This window comes from Dictyostelium discoideum (assembly GCF_000004695.1).
Source record: "Dictyostelium discoideum AX4 chromosome 3 chromosome, whole genome shotgun sequence".
NCBI classification, from domain to species: Eukaryota; Evosea; class Eumycetozoa; order Dictyosteliales; family Dictyosteliaceae; genus Dictyostelium; species Dictyostelium discoideum.
Genome location: NC_007089.4, coordinates 168,541 through 187,615, shown reverse-complemented (window position 1 = coordinate 187,615; position 19,075 = coordinate 168,541). Strand labels below are relative to the sequence as shown.

Genomic DNA, 19,075 nt, shown 5'->3' with positions numbered 1-19,075 from the left:
AACTATTTATCATTCAAATTTTGATTTACCATCTTTAAAATCATCAACATTTTTACACTTCCATTTATTTTTTGCTATTTTCCTTAATCATCTAAATCCAACCATTAATAAATTTTCAAGTTAAATTTAATTAAAAAAAAAATGATTAAAATGAATTCTTAAAGACAATCTCTTTATTGTATGTTAACAATAATTTAAATGATATTTTATTGTTATTATTTTGAGCAGGTGATCTATAATTAACAATTTTAACAATAATTTCATTTTTATACATAATTGTTTTAAAATCAACAATGGTTTCAAATTCATCAATCGGAGGCGTTATTACAATTTTTTTTGGTAATAATGAAATTGATGAGATAAAAATAAAAATTCAAAATACTAAAATTTGGTATAAGTTTTGTTGGCTTATACTACATAATAAAAGTTAGTATATCTAAATATAATTATGTGTTCCATATTTATTATTAATGTATTTAATAAATCTACACGTGTATTTATCTTTATTAAATTTTTTTTTATTTTTTTTTTTTTATTTATTTATTTATTTTATCTATTGGTTTTAAGCTTTTTTAATTAATAAATAAATACGAGCATCTAATTCAATACCTGGTAAGTATCTTGGGTCACCTTGAAGGAGAACCAATAAACCACCAAATGATGCAAAAACAGACCTAAAATAATTTAATAAGTTCATATTAGTATTATTTTTTTTTTTTGATCTAGTGAAAGGTATATTTGATTTATGTGTGGTGTATGTGTGATGTATGGTATAGAATGGTAGGTATTGATGTGTTACATATGTATGTATGTATATGGTATTGTGTGAATATGGTTTTATTGAATTTGTTTGTTGATTTGATCAAAAATGATATAGGGGGTATAGAAAATTTGTGTGTTTTTTATTATTTTCAAAAACTTACACTTTTGAAGAAGAGTTTTCTTTTTGATATTTAAAAATTTTACCATACATAACATAATCATATTTATCAGCTAAAGATGGTTTATTAGTATCGTATGAACCACTATTATCTGATGAACCATCTAAATTTAATGATGATGCTAAAACCATTTTAAATCTTTCATGTCCTAATGGATAAATATGTGTTGCAATATCAATTTGTAAATCCATTTCATAATTTTCACTATAACATACGAATCTAGAAACTATTTTTATTATTAAAAAAAGTAAATAAAAAAAAAAAAAAGAATGTTAATAAAAAAGAAAATCTTAATAAAAATAATATTACTTTTTTTTTAATATATAATGTTGTTGTTGTGGTTTTTGTTGAAGATGTAAAAGATCATCAACATACCTCTGTCGAACTTTTTTCCATCTGGATCAATTTCTTTGACTTCAAAAGTGTCTTCAAAAAGTATAGATGTCATCTTTATATATATTTATGTTTTATGTGGGTGTGTGTGTGTGTATCTGTGGGGTGTTTTTTATATTTTTTTAATTTATTTATTTATTAATTAATATAAATAATAAATGATCGTTTGGTTAGACAATAAAAAAAAAAAAAAAAAAAAAAAATAAAAAATAAAAAATTCAGCGTTTAAATATTTTTACGAAAAAAAAACTGACAAAAAAAAAAAAAATAAAAAAAAAAAATATGAATAATTCCAAAAAAAAAAAAATAATAAATCTTTTTTTTTATTTTTTATTTTTATTTTTATTTTTCTATTTTTAATTTGAGATATATTTGGAAAAATTTCCTATTTTTGTTTAGATATTTAAAAAATTAATTTTTTTTTTTTTTTTTTTTTTTTTTTAATATCTTTAATATCTATAAAAACTTGGTTTATAAGTTCCATTTTGTCAATACCTAAATAATTACTTTGGGTTGGAGTTAAAACTGTTAGTTTACCACCAAGATGATTTAAATGTAAACGAGCAATTTCTTCATCAAAAGATCTTTGTAAAATATGAATTCCAGGTGAATATTTCAAAGAATAATATTCAACACACAGTGAAATTTGTGAGAAAACATGATTACAAAATGAAATTGACATTGTAAATGATGGATGTCCACCATCTCTATTACTAATATTAATTGCATTACCTTTTGATAAAATCATTAAATGATATTTATCATTATTACTATTATTATTATTATTATTATTATTATTATTATTATTATTATTATTATTATTATTATTATTATTATTATTATTATTATTATTATTATTATTATTATTATTATTATTATTATTATTATTATTATTATTATTATTATTATTATTATTATTATTATTAATATTATCATTATTTTCATCATCATTATTATCGTTTGGTTTATTATTATCATTATTATTATTATTAATTCTAATAAAAGTATAACGATCAACTAAATCCTTTTTAATAATATCTTTTTTAATTGAATTATTATTCAACCAATCAATATCGATTTCAGTATTTAAATGACCAAGATTACATAGGATTGAATCATCTTTCATAAATTTAAAATGATCACTTGTAATAATATTTGGACAACCAGTTGTTGTGATGAAAATATTTGATATTGGTGCAGCATATTCCATTGTGACCACTTGATGACCATCCATTGAAGCTTGAAGTGCATTAATTGGATCTATTTCTGTGATAAGGATACGTGCACCTAATTTACTTAACTGTTTAGCACAACCTTTACCAACATATCCATAGCCAGCAATTGTTATAACTTTACCAGCAATCATTATATTGGTCGCACTTTTTATACCATCAATTAATGATTCACCACAACCGTAGAAATTATCAAATTTACTCTTGGTAATTGAATCATTGATATTGATAGTTGGAATTTTTAATTTCTTTTGACTATATAGTTTTGATAAATAGTTAATTCCATTATAAGATCCTTGAGTTATACCTCTAAGTTGTGATAGAATTTTTGGATGTTTTTCAATTACTAAACTTGTTAAATCTGACCCCTCATCTAAAATCATATTAATTGGTTGTCCATCTTGAAAATATAAAGTTTGTTCAATACACCAATTATACTCTTCTAAAGTTTCACCTTTCCATGCATAAACCGCGATACCTTTGGATGCAACTGCCGCTGTGTTGATAAACAATTACTTGATGACCATTGAACTTGTGCTCCCAATTCAACCAACGTTTCAATTAAAACTGCAGTTTGAATTGTCATATGTAAACAACCTGCAATACGTGCTCCTTTTAAAATTTTTGATGGTCCAAATTTTTTACGTAATCCCATTAATCCTTTCATTTCATTTTCTGCAATTGAAATTTCTTTTCTACCTAATTCTGATAGTAAAATATCTTTAACCTGAAATGGTAATTTTGTCATTATTATTTTTTTTTTTTTTTTTTAATATACAAATAAAAAAATTTTTATTAAAAAAAAAATAATAATAAAAATAATGGAAAAAAAGGTTTTTTTTTTTTATTAAACAATTGTTTTTTTTTTTTATTTTATTTTTTATTAGTTTTGTTTTATGAATCTTTTATTCTTTGTCGTTTTTGGAAACCTTTTAAAAATTTCATTTTTTTTTTTTTTTTTCATTGAAATTATAACTATTTTTTTTTTTTTTTTTTTATTATTTTTTTTATATTTGATTGTTAACAATTGATGGGAAATTGAATTTTTATTTTTATTTTTATTTTTAAATTTTTTTTTTTTTTTTTTTTTTTGAAATTTTTTTTTTTTTTTTTTTTTTTTTTTTTTTCATTTTCATTTCAAAACGAATAATCACCACACTCATAAATATCGATCGAAATGGGCAAAAATTTAATTGAATTAGGAGATTTGACAGACAAGAATCTTGGTCAATTAGTATTATTAAATAATACTACACTTCCAGTTTCATATGAAGAAAAATTCTATTCAAAATTATTATCCACTGGTTTTGTTTCAAAATTAGGTAAGTAATACTAAAACACACATATTAATTAAAATACAAAAAAAAAAAAAAAAAAAAAAATGAAATTATATATTAATAATAATAATAAATTTTTATATAGCATTTTTCAATGATATTATGGTTGGTGCAGTATGTTGTAAAATTGATCAATCACAAGTTCAAGGTGAACAACCATCTTTATATATAATGACATTTTGTGTTTTAGCTCAATATAGAAATTTAGGTATTGGTCGTAAATTATTGGAATACATTGAAGAATTATGTAAAACTGAAAAATATGAAAAAATATCATTACATGTTCAAGTTGGTTCAGATGCAATCGATTTTTATAAAAAGTTTTCTTTCTCAATCGAATCAACTATTAATAATTATTATCGTAATATTCAACCAGCTGATTGTTATGTTATGTCCAAGAAAATGATAACTTCCGATGAAAAAAAAGATGATAATACCAAACAAGAATAAAAAAAAAAAAAAAAAAAAAAAAAAAAAAAAAAAAAAAAAAAAAAAATCCAAGTTTTATTTTTTTTTTTTTTTTTTACACAATTAATAAAAAAAAAAAAAAAAAAAGAATAATAGTAATAATAATAATAATAATAATAATAATAATAATAATAATAATAATAATAATAATAATAATAATAATAATAATAATAATAACAAATTATAATAGTAATAATAGAATAATAAAATATAGTAATATAGAGTAATAATATAGTTGTGATAAAATAATAATAATAATATTAGTTTTTAAAATAAAAAATAGAGATAATTTAAAAAGTTTTTTCTTTTTTTTTTTTGAAAAAAACCAAAAAGTCTCATTTTTTTATTTTTTATTTTTTTTTTATTTTTTTTTCATTTTTTTTTCTTTGATTGCTTGTGTGTTAAACCATTTTGTGATCACTGATCGAAATTGTGAATAATTTGAAAAAAAAAAAAAAAAAAAAAAAAAAAAAAAATCTTTTTTGATTTTTTTTTTTTTTTTTTTACAAATTTTTTTTTTTTTTTTTTTTTTAAACCACCAATTTAAATTGTTAATATATAACACCTTCATTTATATATTACATATATTTTTTTATTTTTTTATTTTTTTTTACATATAAATAAAGCCTATTATATACAATGCAAAATCCACAAAACCCACCACCAGCTGGTTCAGCTGCTGATTTTTACTCACAAATGCCAGTTAAAGTAATGGGTACTCCAGGTGCTCCAGGTAGCCAATCAACTCCAGGTATTGTATATTTAATTATTTAACACCGATTTAATAATAACACTTACAATTTAATCATCGGGTTAGGCTGAAAAAAAATAAAAAAAAAATGAAAAATAAAAAAAAAAAAAATAATAAAAAATAAACAAAAACTAATTAGTTCTCAAACTTTCACAAATTAGGCGCTCCAGGTGCTCCAGGTCAATATCCACCACAACAACCAGGTGCTCCAGGTTCTAATTTACCACCATATCCAGGTACTCAACAACCAGGTGCTCCAGGTGCTCCAGGTCAATACCCACCACAACAACCAGGTATGTTTTTAATTATATGATAAAAGAGGAATAGAATTGATGATTTATCGGAGTACCTTCAAATTCTTCTTAAAAGTAAACTACTAATATAAATAAATTAATAAATTAATTAATAAATAATATAATAATAATAATAATAATAATAATAATAATAATAATAATAATAATAATAATAATAATAATAATAATAATAATAATAATAATAGGCCAATACCCACCACAACAACCAGGTCAACCAGGTATGTTTACTTTTATACAATAGGAATATAGATATGGAAAAAGAAATTAATAGAAAAAAAAAAAAAAAAATGTTTTGGATTTCATTTAAAATTGGAGATATTTTTTTTTTTATATATATATCCAATTTCAAACATTTCTCATATTAACTCTTGATATTTGAATATTAATAGGTCAATACCCACCACAACAACCAGGTGCTCCAGGTCAATACCCACCACAACAACCAGGTCAACCAGGTATGGATTTTATTATTAATCACATTGGAAATAAGGAAAAGAAGAAAAACAAAAAAAAAAAAAAAACAAAAAAAAAAAAAAAAAAACATAAATCACTACAGGGAAATTTTATACAATATTGAAAAAACTCTAATTTTGGTTATATTTTTATTTATTTATAGGATACCCACCACAACAACCAGGTCAATCAGGTCAATATCCACCACAACAACCAGGTCAACCAGGTATGTTCACTTTTTTTACGATAGGGATAGTTCAAGTAGAGGTTATATAAAAATATTGGATTTATCATTAATATATAGTAATTGGATTTGAAGATTACACAAATACTTGGAAATTTCGAAATTTATAATTTAAAAAACTATACCCATCCAAATTTAATTTTATAGTTAATTAATATTTAAATTATTTTATTTATTTTTAGGATACCCACCACAACAACCAGGTGCTCCAGGTCAATATCCACCACAACAAGGTCAACCAGGTCAATATCCACCACAACAACCAGGTCAACCAGGTCAATATCCACCACAACAACAAGGTCAATATCCACCACAACAACCAGGTCAACCAGGTATGTTTATTTTAATTACTACAACCTTTCACTTTTTTTTTTTTTTTTTCCAGATTTTGACAAATCATCATTTCTTGGAAACAAATTGGATTTTATTAATTCTTTATTTTATTTTATTTTTAAAACTTGGAAAAAAAAAAATAATAATAAAAATTATAAATTATAAATAATAAATAGGTGCCTACCCACCACAACAATCAGGTCAACCAGGTGCCTATCCACCACAACAAGGTAAGTTTTCTTGGCTATTTAGTTATTTTGAAACCAAAATACCAAAAATGTAGGACACTGTAATAATAACAAATATTTTATTTTATTTTTAGGTGTACAAAATACACTTGCCAAGACAGGTGCTCCAGGTCAACCAGGTGTTCCACCACCACAAGGTGCCTATCCAGGTCAACCAGGTGTTCCACCACAACAAGGTGCCTATCCAGGTCAACAACCACCAATGGGTGCTTATCCACCACAAGGTCAACCAGGAGCTTATCCACCACAAGGTCAACCAGGAGCTTATCCACCACAACAACAACAAGTAGCATATCCAGGTCAACAACCACCAATGGGTGCTTATCCACCACAACAAGGTGCATATCCAGGTCAACAAGGTGCTTATCCAGGTCAACAAGGTGCATATCCAGGTCAACAAGGTGCATATCCAGGTCAACCACCAATGGGTGCATATCCAGGTCAACAACAATATGGTGTATCAGCATATTCACAAACTACCGCTGCTTATCAAACTGGTGCTTATCCAGGTCAAACACCAATGGGTGTTTATCCAGGTCAAACTACTGCATATGCTGCCTATCAAACAACTGCTATCGGTTATGGTGCAACATCAACTTATTCTTACACTAGACCAACTTACTCTTATGCAACTCCATATTCTAGAACCGCTGCTTTTGTAGTTCCAGTTGGTTTACCACCACATGTTGTACAAAAAATGATGGCCGCAAGTGCTGCATTCAGAATTCATGATTCCAATTGTAGTGGTACTTTATCTAAAAAAGAATTTAAAAAAGTATGAATTTAACATTTATGTGCACAAAAAAAAAAAAAAAAAAAAAAAAAAACAATAATTCATTAATACTAACTTTTTTAATTTATTAGCTCATTAAACATTTAGGTTACTATTTCTCTAAAGGTCAAACTAAAATGTTATTCCATTCAATTGATCGTGATTACAGTGGTTCATTAAGTGAACGTGAATTTGTTGACTGGTGGAGTATGCAATAAATTAATTGGTTAAAATAGGCGAAATTTTTTTTTTTTTTTTCTTTCAATGTATATAATTTATTTGTTTAAAAATGTTCGATATTAGAAAACTAAAATAATGGTAAAAAAAAAAAAAAATTCATTAAATAAAATAATTATTTTGTACTTTTTAATCAATATATCAATTTGAATTCATTTTTTTTTTAAATTTAGATTCTTTATATTTATATTAAATTTTTTTTTTTTTAAGATTAAATTATTTAAATAACAATAACCTGTTTTTAAAAATAAAATAAAAATGGTAATAAAAAATAAAATAATAATAACCTAAAATAATAAATTTTATAAAAAAAATAGATATTTTTTTATTTGGGATACTTATAAAATCAAATTAATTAGATTTTTTTTTCGGACATTTTTCTTGCCTGGTGAATTAAATGAAAAGGTTCCACCCAGTAAAAAAAAAAAAAAAAAATATAAAAAGCATGATAAAAAACTTTTTCATTAAAAAAAAAAAAAAAAAAACTAATCATTTAAATTAAATTATTTTAATATTATAATCATTTTCAATATAAAAAAAAAAAAAAAAAAAAAAATAATTATTTTTTTAATCTTATAAAAAATACAAGATGGTTTCCTTTGAATTAAATGAAGAAGAATTTAAAATTCTTGAAGATTTAACAAATGACGAATTAATTGCATTAAGTAAATTTAAAGATTTTCCAATTTGCAAAGGTATTTTTTTTTTTTATTATTATTATTATTATTATTATTATCAATTTACTAATAATAAATATTTTTTTGTAAAAAATTATAGATATAAAAGATCAATATTTATTATTATTTTTATTTTCAAAGAAATTTGATTTAGAAAAAGCACATACATTAATTAAAAACAATTTATTAATAAGGGAGAAATTAGAAATTAGTTTACCAGTTGTTAAAAATCAAGTTAATCCAGAATTGGCAATGAAATCAAGTAGTTTTAATATTATTGGCTATAGAGATAATAATGGTTGTTCAATTTCATATTTACATCCATCAAAAGCGAAACCAAAGGATTTTACATTAAAAGAATATATGACATTTTTACTTTGGTCACAAGATCAAAGTGCACATGATCATTCATCAGTTCATAGAAATGGTATGACAATTATTGAAGATTTACATAAAATATCAATTTTTAAACATTTTGATTCAAGATTACAAGATTTTCTTAAAAAGAATAAATTAAATGATATGCAAGATGTTTTCATTGGTAGAATTCAAAAAATTTATATTTTAAATCCACCATGGGTATTAAAACCATTATTATCACTTGCTAAAACTTTTATGAAGAATAAATTAATTTCAAGAATTGAAATTTGTAAAAATGATCAAATCTTTACAACTATTGATCAATCAAAAGTTTTATTTGAATATGGTGGCACATTAAATTTAACATATATTGATTATTTTAATTCATTACCTTCTAATTTTTAAAAAAAAAAAGTAAAAAAAAAAAAAAAAAAAAAAAAAAAAAAGAATAATTAAATCGTATTGATTTAAAATTTAAATTATTAATTTATTAAATAAATAAAAAAAAAAAAAAAAAAAAAAATTTTAAAATTAAAAATAGTTGGTGAGTTTTGTCATATAAAAATTGGAAATATTTTGGAAACGGCTCTTTTTTTTTATTTTTCTTTTTTTTTTTTTGTTTTCCTTTTTTTACTTTTTATTTTTTTTTTTTTTTAAAAAACTTGACAAAATAATGGCACTATTACCAATTTACATTCAAAAAGAAATAATTCAAATTTATTGTCTACATTATTTTAATGTAAAGAAAATATTAAATCATAAAGAGAAAAGAAGATATAATAAAATTTTAGTTAATTTATCATTAGTTTGTTGGTCATATCATCAAACTTTATCAAATTATTTATATTGTATTCAAGATTTTAATTTTGAACCATGGGGTGAATCATTTTTTCCACCACCACCATTAACAACCAAAACAGTGTATATCAGTACAAGTAAATATTCAATTTATAAATTTGAAAATATAACAACATTGAAATTACATCATCGTGAATACAGATATAAACAAGAGAATGCTGAAGCAATGATAAGTCATGTAAATTTATTAATTTCAAAATTTACAAATTTACAAAATGTTTCAATTGATATTGAACATAATAATGTATCAAATGCACTTAATAGCTTAGAGTTTGTAAATAAATTGAAATTACCACCATCAACCACTATTGAAATTCGTAAAATTAGTTGTCAATATATGAAGAAAATTACAAATCCAAATTTAAAATTTATAAATAATGTTTTAATTAATCAAAGTAAACCATTTTTAAGGAAAATTAATCACTTAGAAAATTATTATAATGATAATAATAAAAAATTAATAATTAGAGGTATTAAAGCTCAAAAATATCCAAATGTAACAGATGAATATTATTTAGATTTAGAAATGGATATTAATTCAAATGGTATTTCAAATACATGCACATATGTTAGTCCATCACATGAAAGATTCAGTTTTACTTGGAGTTTATTTTTAAACAATTTCTCAAATCATAAAATTTTCTCAAATTTAACATCAATTAGAGCCAAACATTTAGATATACCAAATCTATTAAGACTACTTGAAAATTTCCCATTACTTAATGAAATTTCAATTTCAGTTTGTTATTCAGATATTAAAAATAATCTTAAATTATCTGAACCAACATCACCACCACCAACAGATGATTTACCTTCAACAAAATGTCTTTGTTCAATTTACAATTCACGAGAATGCGATGAAATTGAGTTTAATTCAATTTGGAAATCACTAATTGAATCATTAAGAAATCATAAAAATTTAAAATCATTATCAGTTAAAAATGAATGTTTAAGTGATAACATTAGATCTTATTTAGATGATATTAAATATAATTTGGAATTACCAATTTTTTTAAATCAATTACTTAATAAATTACCAGAATCTGTGAAATATTTAGAAATTCATAATCCAGAAGATTGGTTAATTCTTAAAGGAATAGTAGATTCAAATCCGTATATTTCTCATTACACAATTATTCAACATGAATGGTTAACCACAAATCAATTTCAAGAACTTTGTATTAATAATTCAAATATTTTATCAATGAAAGTTTTCCAAAAACATGATAAAGAAAATCAAATCTTTTCATACCAAAAATAATAAATTAATTATAATAATAATAGATAAATAAAAAAAATAAAAAAATAAATAAAATAAATAAATAAATAATAATAACATTGATTTTTGATTTTTTTTTTTTTTTTTTTTTTTTTTTTATTTTATTTTATTTTTTTTTTTTTTATTATTATAATTTATTTTCTTTACAAATTTATTTAATTTCTACCGCCTCTTGAACCACCTCTTGAACCACCTCTTGAACCACCTCTTGCTCCACCACGACCACCACCACGACCACCTCTCATACTTGGTTTAGATTCTATATTTTAAAAATAAATTAATAATAATAGTTAGTAATTAAAATTAATAAATAAATTAATAATTAATAATGAATAAATAAATGATTAATAATGTTATTGATAATTACCACCTGGTTTTGAAGTAGTTTTCTTTGCTTTAACTTTTGGAGTATCATCAACTAAAAGTGTACCAAGATTTAAAGATTCTGGTAATATGAAATATCTGATATTATTTCCTCTAATGCTTAATGTATCTAAATTTACAGGATTCTTTCCTTTGAGTGTGAGTTTAACTGTTTTTAAATGAGTATTCATACTAACATCAACACCTGCAACTGATCCCTGTACAATTGTTCCATTCTTTAATTCAATTGTAACTGTTTCATTATGTAATTTCATTAAAAATCTAATAATAATAATAAATGATAATAATAATAATAATAAATGATAATAAATGATAATTAATCAACTACTATTCATTCCCCCTCCACATCCCTATTTATTTTGTGGCTATTATTTTATATAATTCCTATAATTATTTTATTGTTCTTACCTTACTAATTTCATTCTTTATAATTATATATGTATGTGTATGTATTGAGTATTTTTAGTTTTTATTTTGAGTGTTATTTATTTTCTTTTTCTTTTTCTTTTTTTTTTCTTTTTTTTGTGTGAGAATTTAAAATGAATATAAAAACAATAAATAGGTTTTATTTGTCCTTTTTTTTTTTTTTGGGTATTAATATATACAATGGTTTTTATTGTTTTTAGAATGAAACACTGAAAATAAAAATAAAAAAAAAAAAAATGATCGTCAAAAAATGAAATTTTTAAAAAATTTTCATATTTCCTTTTTTTTTCTTTGTTGAAAATTCTGATCAACAAAGTTTTCCAATTTTTACCAACATTTTAAAATAATAATAATATAAAGTAAAAAAATAACAAAATAACAAAATAAAAAAAAGAATAGAAAACAAATAATGTTTTTTTTTTTTTTTTTAATATTACAACATATAAAATAAATATTTATTTTAATTTTAAAAAAATCTTTTTTTTTTTTTTTTTTTTTTTTTTCAATTAAAAAAAAAAAAATTAATATTAATTATTTGACATAAAACCAATTACCAAAGACCTATATTTTTTTTTTTTTTTTTTTTTTTTTTTTTTTTTTTTCTTAATATCAAATCCTACACATACACTTAAATGTTGTTGTGTAAAAAAAGGTAAAAAAAACTAAAAATAATTTAATAAATACCAGTTTCTTTCTTTTTACTATCTTGTTTCCATTTTGGTAATTTTTGGAACTCAGCTAATGAACAATCAAATACAACCAAAAAGTCTGATTCTGATAAATAGTTTTCAAGTTTAGTTGGATCCATTGTCTTGTCTACTTTAGATTTAGCTTTAACTGCATCAACAATTGTTTTCTAAATAAAAAAATGAAAAAAAAAAAAAAAAAAGGAATTTAAGATTGGAAATTAGTATTAATAATCTTAATATTTCTATGATTTAAAAAAAAAATTTAATAAACTTACAATTTGTGGAGAAACACCATCTTTGGCTGTTGATGGAGCTGGTTTTGCTGGTGAATTGAATGAAACTGGTGTTGTTGAAGTTTTAGCTGGTGCTGGAGTTGGTGTTGGAGTTGGAGCTGGAGAACCTGTTACTCTGAAACCAGCTGGTGTTGTAACAACTTGTTTAACTGATGAAATTGTATTTAATTTTTCTTGGGTTGTTCTTGTATCAACTGGTTTACTTTCAACTGCTGGTGCTGGAGTTGGAGTTGGAGTTGGTGCAACAACAGTTTTTGGTGCTACTGCTGCTGGTTTAGTTGATGCTGCAACATGTGGTACTGAAGTTGGTGCTGGTGCTGGAGTTGGTTTAGTTTCAACTGGTGCTGGAGTTGATTTTGGAGCAGATTGTACTTTATTTGCTTCGACTCTAATTGATTCCAATTCTTTTCTAATTGAAGCTGTTTCTTGAACTAATTTTGCTAATTCTGAAAGATATGCAATTTCCTGTGCCATTTTTGATTTTTGATTTATTTATTTATTATTTATTATTATTTTTAGATTTTATTAAAAAAAATTTTTTTGGGGAAAAAAAAAAAAGGTTAATATATTAAAATTTTAATATATCTATTTTATTGTGTTGTAATGGGTTTTTTTTATTATTATTATTATTATTATTATTAAAGTTTTTTTTTTAATAACATTTTTTATTTTTAAAATATCAAAAAAAAAAAAAAAAAAAAAAAAAAAAAAAAAAAAATTAAAAAAAAAAAAAAAAAAAGATATTTTTTTTAATAATGATTTAGTGTAAGGGGTTATGTTATGTCAATACCTTTTTCAATGAAATGTATTCTGCTTGTAAATCCATCCTATATAAATTATTGTATTTTTTTAAAATAATGTTAATAATGAAGAAAAAAAAAAAAAAAAAAAAAAAAAGTTGAGATTTTTTTTTTTTTTTTTTAATTTTTTTTTCATTTTTGAAAATGATTTTTTTTTTTTTACAATAAAATTGGGTTTCCAAACCATCTTTTTTTTTATTTTTTTATTTTTTTTTTTGTATTTTTTTTTTTTTTTTTTTTTTTTCCTAAACACTAATTAAAAATTCCAAATTAAAATTTTTTTTTCATATTTGGATATTTTTAAATAAATTGGAGTAATGAATATTGGATATTTAATAAAAAATGGTTATTTAAAACTAGTTTTTTAAAACTTAAATTTTATTTATTTTATTTATTTCACTCTATTTTTAAAATAATAATAATAGATAAAGTAATTTTTTTGAAGAGACCATTTTTCTTTTTTTTTTTTTTATTTTATTTTTTATTTATAATTTTTAAACATTTTTTTTTATTTATTTTTTTTTTATTTTATTTTTTTTTTTTTCCAAATGGTTACATCTAATAAATTGGTAAATTTCCATAATTATTACTAAACATTGGAATAAATAAAATGATTGCTTTTTTTTTTTTCGTTTTTTTTTTTTTTATTTTTTTTATTTTATTTTTTTTTTTTTATTTTCATTTCATTTTTTTTTTTTTTTTTTTTTTTTTTTTTTTGATCAATATTTTTTATTATTTCAATTTTACAAATCACACATAAAAGTTTAATATAAAAATGGGTACACCAATTAAAAAGATTAGTACAGTAATTATTAAAATGGTTTCATCAGCCAATACTGGTTACTTTTATAGAACAACCAAAAGTGCTTTACTCAGCACTAAAAAGTTATTACTTAGAAAATATGATCCAGTAATTAGACAACACGTTTTATTTAAAGTAAGTTTAAATTATTAATTATTATTATTATTATCAATCAAATTAATTGATAATTTTGGTCAAGAAATTATATATATACATATGTTTTACCCAAAAAAAAAAAAAAAAAAAAAAAAAAAAAAAAAAAAAAATATATACGGAATTACAATAATAGTTTTAAATAAAACGAAACTATGAAATATTAATATGTATATTTTTTTTATAATATTTATAGGAAGAAAAAATTAGCAGAAAGAAAAATTAAAATTACTATCATTTTATTAAATATATATATAATTTTTTTTTTTTATATCCAAAAAAAAAAAAAAAAAAAAAACAAATAAACAAATAAACAAACAAACAACATGAATGTATAAAGAAAACTCAAAACGACGCAATTCAATAATAAAACAACAATTACACAACAACAACAACAACAACTTTATTTACAATTTTTTATGAACAAGACATACAGATAAATAAATAAAAAAAAAAAATAAAAAAATAAAAAATAAAAAGATGGATAATATGTAACACTATAATCCATAAAATAAAAAGATTAAAAAAAAAAAAACTTGTAGTACATTATCAATTTTAATTAGAATAAATATAAAGATGATAAATGTATGTGGATATTTATAATGAAATTACATTATTAATACAAATTTATCATATGATTTTTTATTTTTTTTTTTTTTATTAGTGTTGTTTATATATTTTATTTTTTATTTTTTAGTTTTTGTCGTTGCTTTCTTATTTTATTTATTTTGTTTTTTTTTTTTTTTTTGAATCCATCCTTTTACAGATCAATTGTTATTACTGATTGTTGATATATAGTTATTGATAATATTCTCCAATTCAATCTCTTTATGACTCTTTGCCCTGTTTAATAAGCTTTGTAAATCATTTTTATGAATAGCATATTCAAATTCTTTTAATTTCAACTAAAAATATATAATAATAAATAAAAAAAAACTTTTGGGTTAGTTAATTTGTTTATTTTATTATTATTATTTTTAATTTTTAATTTGTAATTTTTAATAATACATACAGTATACATAAAAAGTTTTATAGCATATTCTTGCCATCTTGTTGGTTGATATTTATTTCTTTCTCTTTCTTCTTTATGAGCAGAGAAATCTTTTAAATATTCTTTTAATATTGCGTAAATATTTGGTTGAGGATGAGGATCCAAATGAACTTCAGAGTAGCTACCTAAATATTCTTTCATTAGTTCTGGTATTGCTTTATCAGAATCCTTAAAGAATATTGGTTCATTATTATTATTGTTATTATTATTATTACCATTATTATTGTTATTATTATTACCATTATTATTGTTATTATTGTTATTATTATAATAGCCATTGTTATTATAGTTTTCGGCAGTTGAATTATAATAATTACTATTACTATTTGAATGATGATGATGGTGGTGATTATTATTATTATTATTATTATTATTATTGTAATAGTTATTATGATTATAATAGTCATTACCACCTCCATTACGTTTTGCATTACTATCACTTGATGACCTTTTTCTTTGATCATTTTTATATTTCTTACCGCTATTATTATTGTTGTTATTGTTATTATTATTATTATTATTATTATTATTATTATTATTATTATTATTATTATTATTATTATTATTATTATTGTTATTATTTACATTATTATGAGAGGGTGGTGTTAAACTTTTTGAAACAACTGTAGAGTTACCAGTAGTATTTCCATTGAATGGGTTTTGTTTTTTAACTATTTAATATTAATAGGATTTGTTAGTAAATTTATATCATTATTATTATTATTATTATTATTATTATTATTTATTGTTTTTTTATTTATTTTTTATTATTGTTATTATTATTATTATTTATTATTTATTGTTTTTTTTTTGTTTTTTATTTTTATTATTGTTATTACTATTTATTTTTTATTTTTTATTTATATATTTTCACTACTAAATAAAATACGATTTAATTATTAAACATACAATTTTTATTATTTTGAGAAGCATGCGGATTATTTTTTTTTGATGGGGTGGTTTGTTGAGGTGAGTGTTGTTGATTATTATATGGTACATTGGATTGAAAAGAGTTGTTATAGTGTTGTTGTTGTTGTTGTTCGATTGTATTATTTGAAGGTAATGGAGGTGGAGGAGGTGGCACCGTTGGAGGTGGTGGAGGTGGTGGCGGATAATGGCTTATAACTATACTTGGTTGCGTCACACTACTATATTGATGATGGTATGAATTATTGTGACCACTATGATGTTGTAATGGTGGAGGTGGTGGTGGAGTTGAAGTGTTATGATAATTTAAATGATGTTGCTGGGATGGTGGTGGTGGCGGCGGTTGTTGTTGTTGTTGTTGTTGCTGAGAGTACATATTGCTATTACTGTGATGACTATGGCTGTTAGAGCTATGATGGTGGTTGTTATTGTTGTTGTTGTTGTTTTGGTGACTGGAATATGAGTGGTGTGGATGTGATAGAGGTGGCGGTGGTGAGATATTCATTTTTTTTTTTTTTTTTAAGAATAAGTTTTTTTTTTTTTTTTTTTTTCCTTTTTTTTTTTTTTTTTTTGTTTTTTTTTTTTTTTATTTTTTATTTTTTTTGTAACCTTTTTTTTTTTTTTTTTTTTTTTTTATTTATTTTTCCTATCCCTTTATTTTTTTATTTTTTTTATTTTTTTTTATTTTTTTTATTTTTTTTATTTTTCCTTTTGAAATAAATAATTTACTAATTGTTTCTTTAATTTAAAATGTGTGAGTTTTTTTTTTTTTTTTTTTTTTTTTTTGTAATTTTTTTTTTTATTTGGTTTTTCTATTTTTTTATTTTTTTTTTTATAAAATAAAATTTTTTTTTTAAAATTTTTATTTTTATTTTATTATTTTATTTTTTTATTTTTTTTTTTCTAATATCTTTATTTAAAGAAAAATCAGGAATATCTTGGCTATTTGAGAAGTTTTATTTTTTTTTTAATTAAACGTTATTATTATTTTTTTGGTATAAAAGCAAAAAAAAAAAAAACAAAACAGTAATAATGAATTCCAATCTTGAATATTAGTTTTTTTTTTTTTAATATTTAAAAAATTTCTATTTTTAGTTTTTTTTTTTAAATTTTTAAAATTTCTATTTTTAGTTCTTTTTTTATTTTTTATTTTTTATTTTTTATTTTTTATTTTTTTTTTAAGCATAAATATCGTCATCTTCATAATCATCAATATCACTAACATCACATTGCTCACAAAAATCTTCGAAAATCTTACAAAAGAATAATGGAATTACACCATTAAAGAATTTAGTTATACTATTATTATTTGAGCGATAGATATCGATTGCCAATGAGATTGGATTCTGAGCAACAGGTACAGGTATGGAACCATTTAACCAACTATCTAAAAGGATACGTGGATATTGAGAATGCAAAACATCGAATGGATTAACGAGGATGGTTTGCAAAGCGACACGGAATAAAGTTTTACTAAGGAGATAGTTTGAGTAACGATAGAGTTTACTATTTGGATCTTTGATACTACCTTCGTAAACATGAATATCAATAACCTTCAAACCTTTTATAATCAACTTTTTACTATAAACAATTGCCAATGAATAACCCAACGAGTAGAATAAATTCTTCCACTGAATTGGCGGGGCTCTACCATTGCTAACGCTCATAATGATATTACCAGTGGTGGCTTGATCATAACGTAATATTACATCCTTAATAACTCTAAATACACCATACCCAGGTGGTGACAATATTAAAATATTACCAATCATACGAATTGGGAAATTTAATATTGCTTTAGTGAATATATTTATAAATGATTTTAAAATTTGTAATTTTTTACTACCACCACTACCACTACCACTGTCAGATGATGATGATGATGGTATTATTAAATTGTCAATATATTTAAATGAAGTTTCAATTGATTTCTCACGAATTAATTCTAATACTGATGAAGAGAGGAGGAAGGCGGTGCCCCTGAATAGACCTTTGAAGAAACCGTGTCCTTTGGTCATTGATTTTAGTACAGTCATTGGTTTGATTATGGTTGGATTTGATTGAATTACAACAGCTATAGTTCTGAATGGGATTGAGAAAGTGTTGAATAAGAGTCCAAGTGAGGTTAATAAGATGTTTTTGAATCTAGCTTCACGATATATTCTATCTGTATCAAAATCAACACCACCACTACCACTACCATCACCATCCATCATCATCTCTTGTAATAGATAGACGTCATAGACTTCTTTAAATCTTTCATTTGAGAGTAACTTGTATGCATTGTTAATCTTTGTCATCATATCACCACCATCGTTTTTATTATTACCATTATGCTGTTGTTTATCTGGGTGATGTTTTCTTGCTAAATCTCTATATCTTTTTGTTATTTCTTTTTGTGTTGAATCAGGATCACATCCTAATATTTCATATGGTTCACCTGATGATAATAATGATGTTAAATCTCTCATTTCTTCTTGTGTTGGTGGTTTAATTATTTTTGCCATTTTTTAATATATAAATAAAATATATATATAAATAATATATATAATTTTTTAAAACCAAAAAAAAAAAAAAAAAGAAATATTTAACAAAATAAAAAAAAATAAAAAATTATCGTTTTTTTTTTTTTTTTTTTTTTTTTTTTTTTTTT

General features: G+C 21.9%; 12 protein-coding genes across 12 annotated transcripts; 5 read left to right on the top strand and 7 right to left on the bottom strand.

Moving 5' to 3' along the window:
* Positions 1–562: 562 nt before the first annotated feature.
* Positions 563–1,389, bottom strand: rpb8 (RNA polymerase II core subunit; the record flags this gene model as incomplete). Its single annotated transcript, XM_636992.1, has 3 exons — positions 563–674; positions 924–1,167; positions 1,317–1,389. The coding sequence occupies 3 exons, from the start codon at positions 1,387–1,389 to the stop codon at positions 563–565; spliced, it is 429 nt and encodes a 142-aa protein (XP_642084.1).
* Positions 1,390–1,737: 348 nt separating this feature from the next.
* DDB_G0278037 (hypothetical protein) lies at positions 1,738–2,949 on the bottom strand (the record flags this gene model as incomplete). The annotated part of the gene is made up of 1 exon (XM_636991.1): positions 1,738–2,949. One exon carries the CDS (start codon positions 2,947–2,949, stop codon positions 1,738–1,740), a length of 1,212 nt encoding a protein of 403 aa, XP_642083.1.
* A 59-nt stretch (positions 2,950–3,008) lies between these two features.
* DDB_G0278035 (hypothetical protein) lies at positions 3,009–3,314 on the bottom strand (the record flags this gene model as incomplete). The annotated part of the gene is made up of 1 exon (XM_636990.1): positions 3,009–3,314. The coding sequence occupies one exon, from the start codon at positions 3,312–3,314 to the stop codon at positions 3,009–3,011; it is 306 nt and encodes a 101-aa protein (XP_642082.1).
* Positions 3,315–3,743: 429 nt separating this feature from the next.
* On the top strand, positions 3,744–4,353 carry nat13 (GCN5-related N-acetyltransferase; the record flags this gene model as incomplete). The annotated part of the gene is made up of 2 exons (XM_002649120.1): positions 3,744–3,888; positions 3,989–4,353. The coding sequence occupies 2 exons, from the start codon at positions 3,744–3,746 to the stop codon at positions 4,351–4,353; spliced, it is 510 nt and encodes a 169-aa protein (XP_002649166.1).
* A 657-nt stretch (positions 4,354–5,010) lies between these two features.
* cbpP (calcium-binding protein) lies at positions 5,011–7,704 on the top strand (the record flags this gene model as incomplete). Its single annotated transcript, XM_636988.1, has 8 exons — positions 5,011–5,122; positions 5,284–5,415; positions 5,826–5,891; positions 6,053–6,115; positions 6,316–6,465; positions 6,643–6,696; positions 6,789–7,489; positions 7,579–7,704. The coding sequence occupies 8 exons, from the start codon at positions 5,011–5,013 to the stop codon at positions 7,702–7,704; spliced, it is 1,404 nt and encodes a 467-aa protein (XP_642080.1).
* Positions 7,705–8,312: 608 nt separating this feature from the next.
* Positions 8,313–9,165, top strand: DDB_G0278031 (CRAL/TRIO domain-containing protein; the record flags this gene model as incomplete). The annotated part of the gene is made up of 2 exons (XM_636987.2): positions 8,313–8,418; positions 8,501–9,165. 2 exons carry the CDS (start codon positions 8,313–8,315, stop codon positions 9,163–9,165), a joined length of 771 nt encoding a protein of 256 aa, XP_642079.2.
* A 268-nt stretch (positions 9,166–9,433) lies between these two features.
* DDB_G0278029 (hypothetical protein) lies at positions 9,434–10,879 on the top strand (the record flags this gene model as incomplete). The annotated part of the gene is made up of 1 exon (XM_636986.1): positions 9,434–10,879. One exon carries the CDS (start codon positions 9,434–9,436, stop codon positions 10,877–10,879), a length of 1,446 nt encoding a protein of 481 aa, XP_642078.1.
* Positions 10,880–11,052: 173 nt separating this feature from the next.
* On the bottom strand, positions 11,053–11,703 carry snrpD1 (LSM domain-containing protein; the record flags this gene model as incomplete). Its single annotated transcript, XM_636985.1, has 3 exons — positions 11,053–11,156; positions 11,265–11,542; positions 11,690–11,703. 3 exons carry the CDS (start codon positions 11,701–11,703, stop codon positions 11,053–11,055), a joined length of 396 nt encoding a protein of 131 aa, XP_642077.1.
* A 677-nt stretch (positions 11,704–12,380) lies between these two features.
* Positions 12,381–13,163, bottom strand: DDB_G0278025 (villin headpiece domain-containing protein; the record flags this gene model as incomplete). Its single annotated transcript, XM_636984.1, has 2 exons — positions 12,381–12,563; positions 12,672–13,163. 2 exons carry the CDS (start codon positions 13,161–13,163, stop codon positions 12,381–12,383), a joined length of 675 nt encoding a protein of 224 aa, XP_642076.1.
* Positions 13,164–14,264: 1,101 nt separating this feature from the next.
* Positions 14,265–14,670, top strand: mrpl33 (ribosomal protein L33, mitochondrial; the record flags this gene model as incomplete). The annotated part of the gene is made up of 2 exons (XM_636983.1): positions 14,265–14,426; positions 14,641–14,670. 2 exons carry the CDS (start codon positions 14,265–14,267, stop codon positions 14,668–14,670), a joined length of 192 nt encoding a protein of 63 aa, XP_642075.1.
* A 541-nt stretch (positions 14,671–15,211) lies between these two features.
* On the bottom strand, positions 15,212–16,927 carry DDB_G0278021 (hypothetical protein; the record flags this gene model as incomplete). The annotated part of the gene is made up of 3 exons (XM_636982.1): positions 15,212–15,349; positions 15,457–16,166; positions 16,405–16,927. 3 exons carry the CDS (start codon positions 16,925–16,927, stop codon positions 15,212–15,214), a joined length of 1,371 nt encoding a protein of 456 aa, XP_642074.1.
* Positions 16,928–17,600: 673 nt separating this feature from the next.
* DDB_G0304475 (heat shock protein DnaJ family protein) lies at positions 17,601–18,929 on the bottom strand (the record flags this gene model as incomplete). The annotated part of the gene is made up of 1 exon (XM_002649119.1): positions 17,601–18,929. The coding sequence occupies one exon, from the start codon at positions 18,927–18,929 to the stop codon at positions 17,601–17,603; it is 1,329 nt and encodes a 442-aa protein (XP_002649165.1).
* Positions 18,930–19,075: the final 146 nt, after the last annotated feature.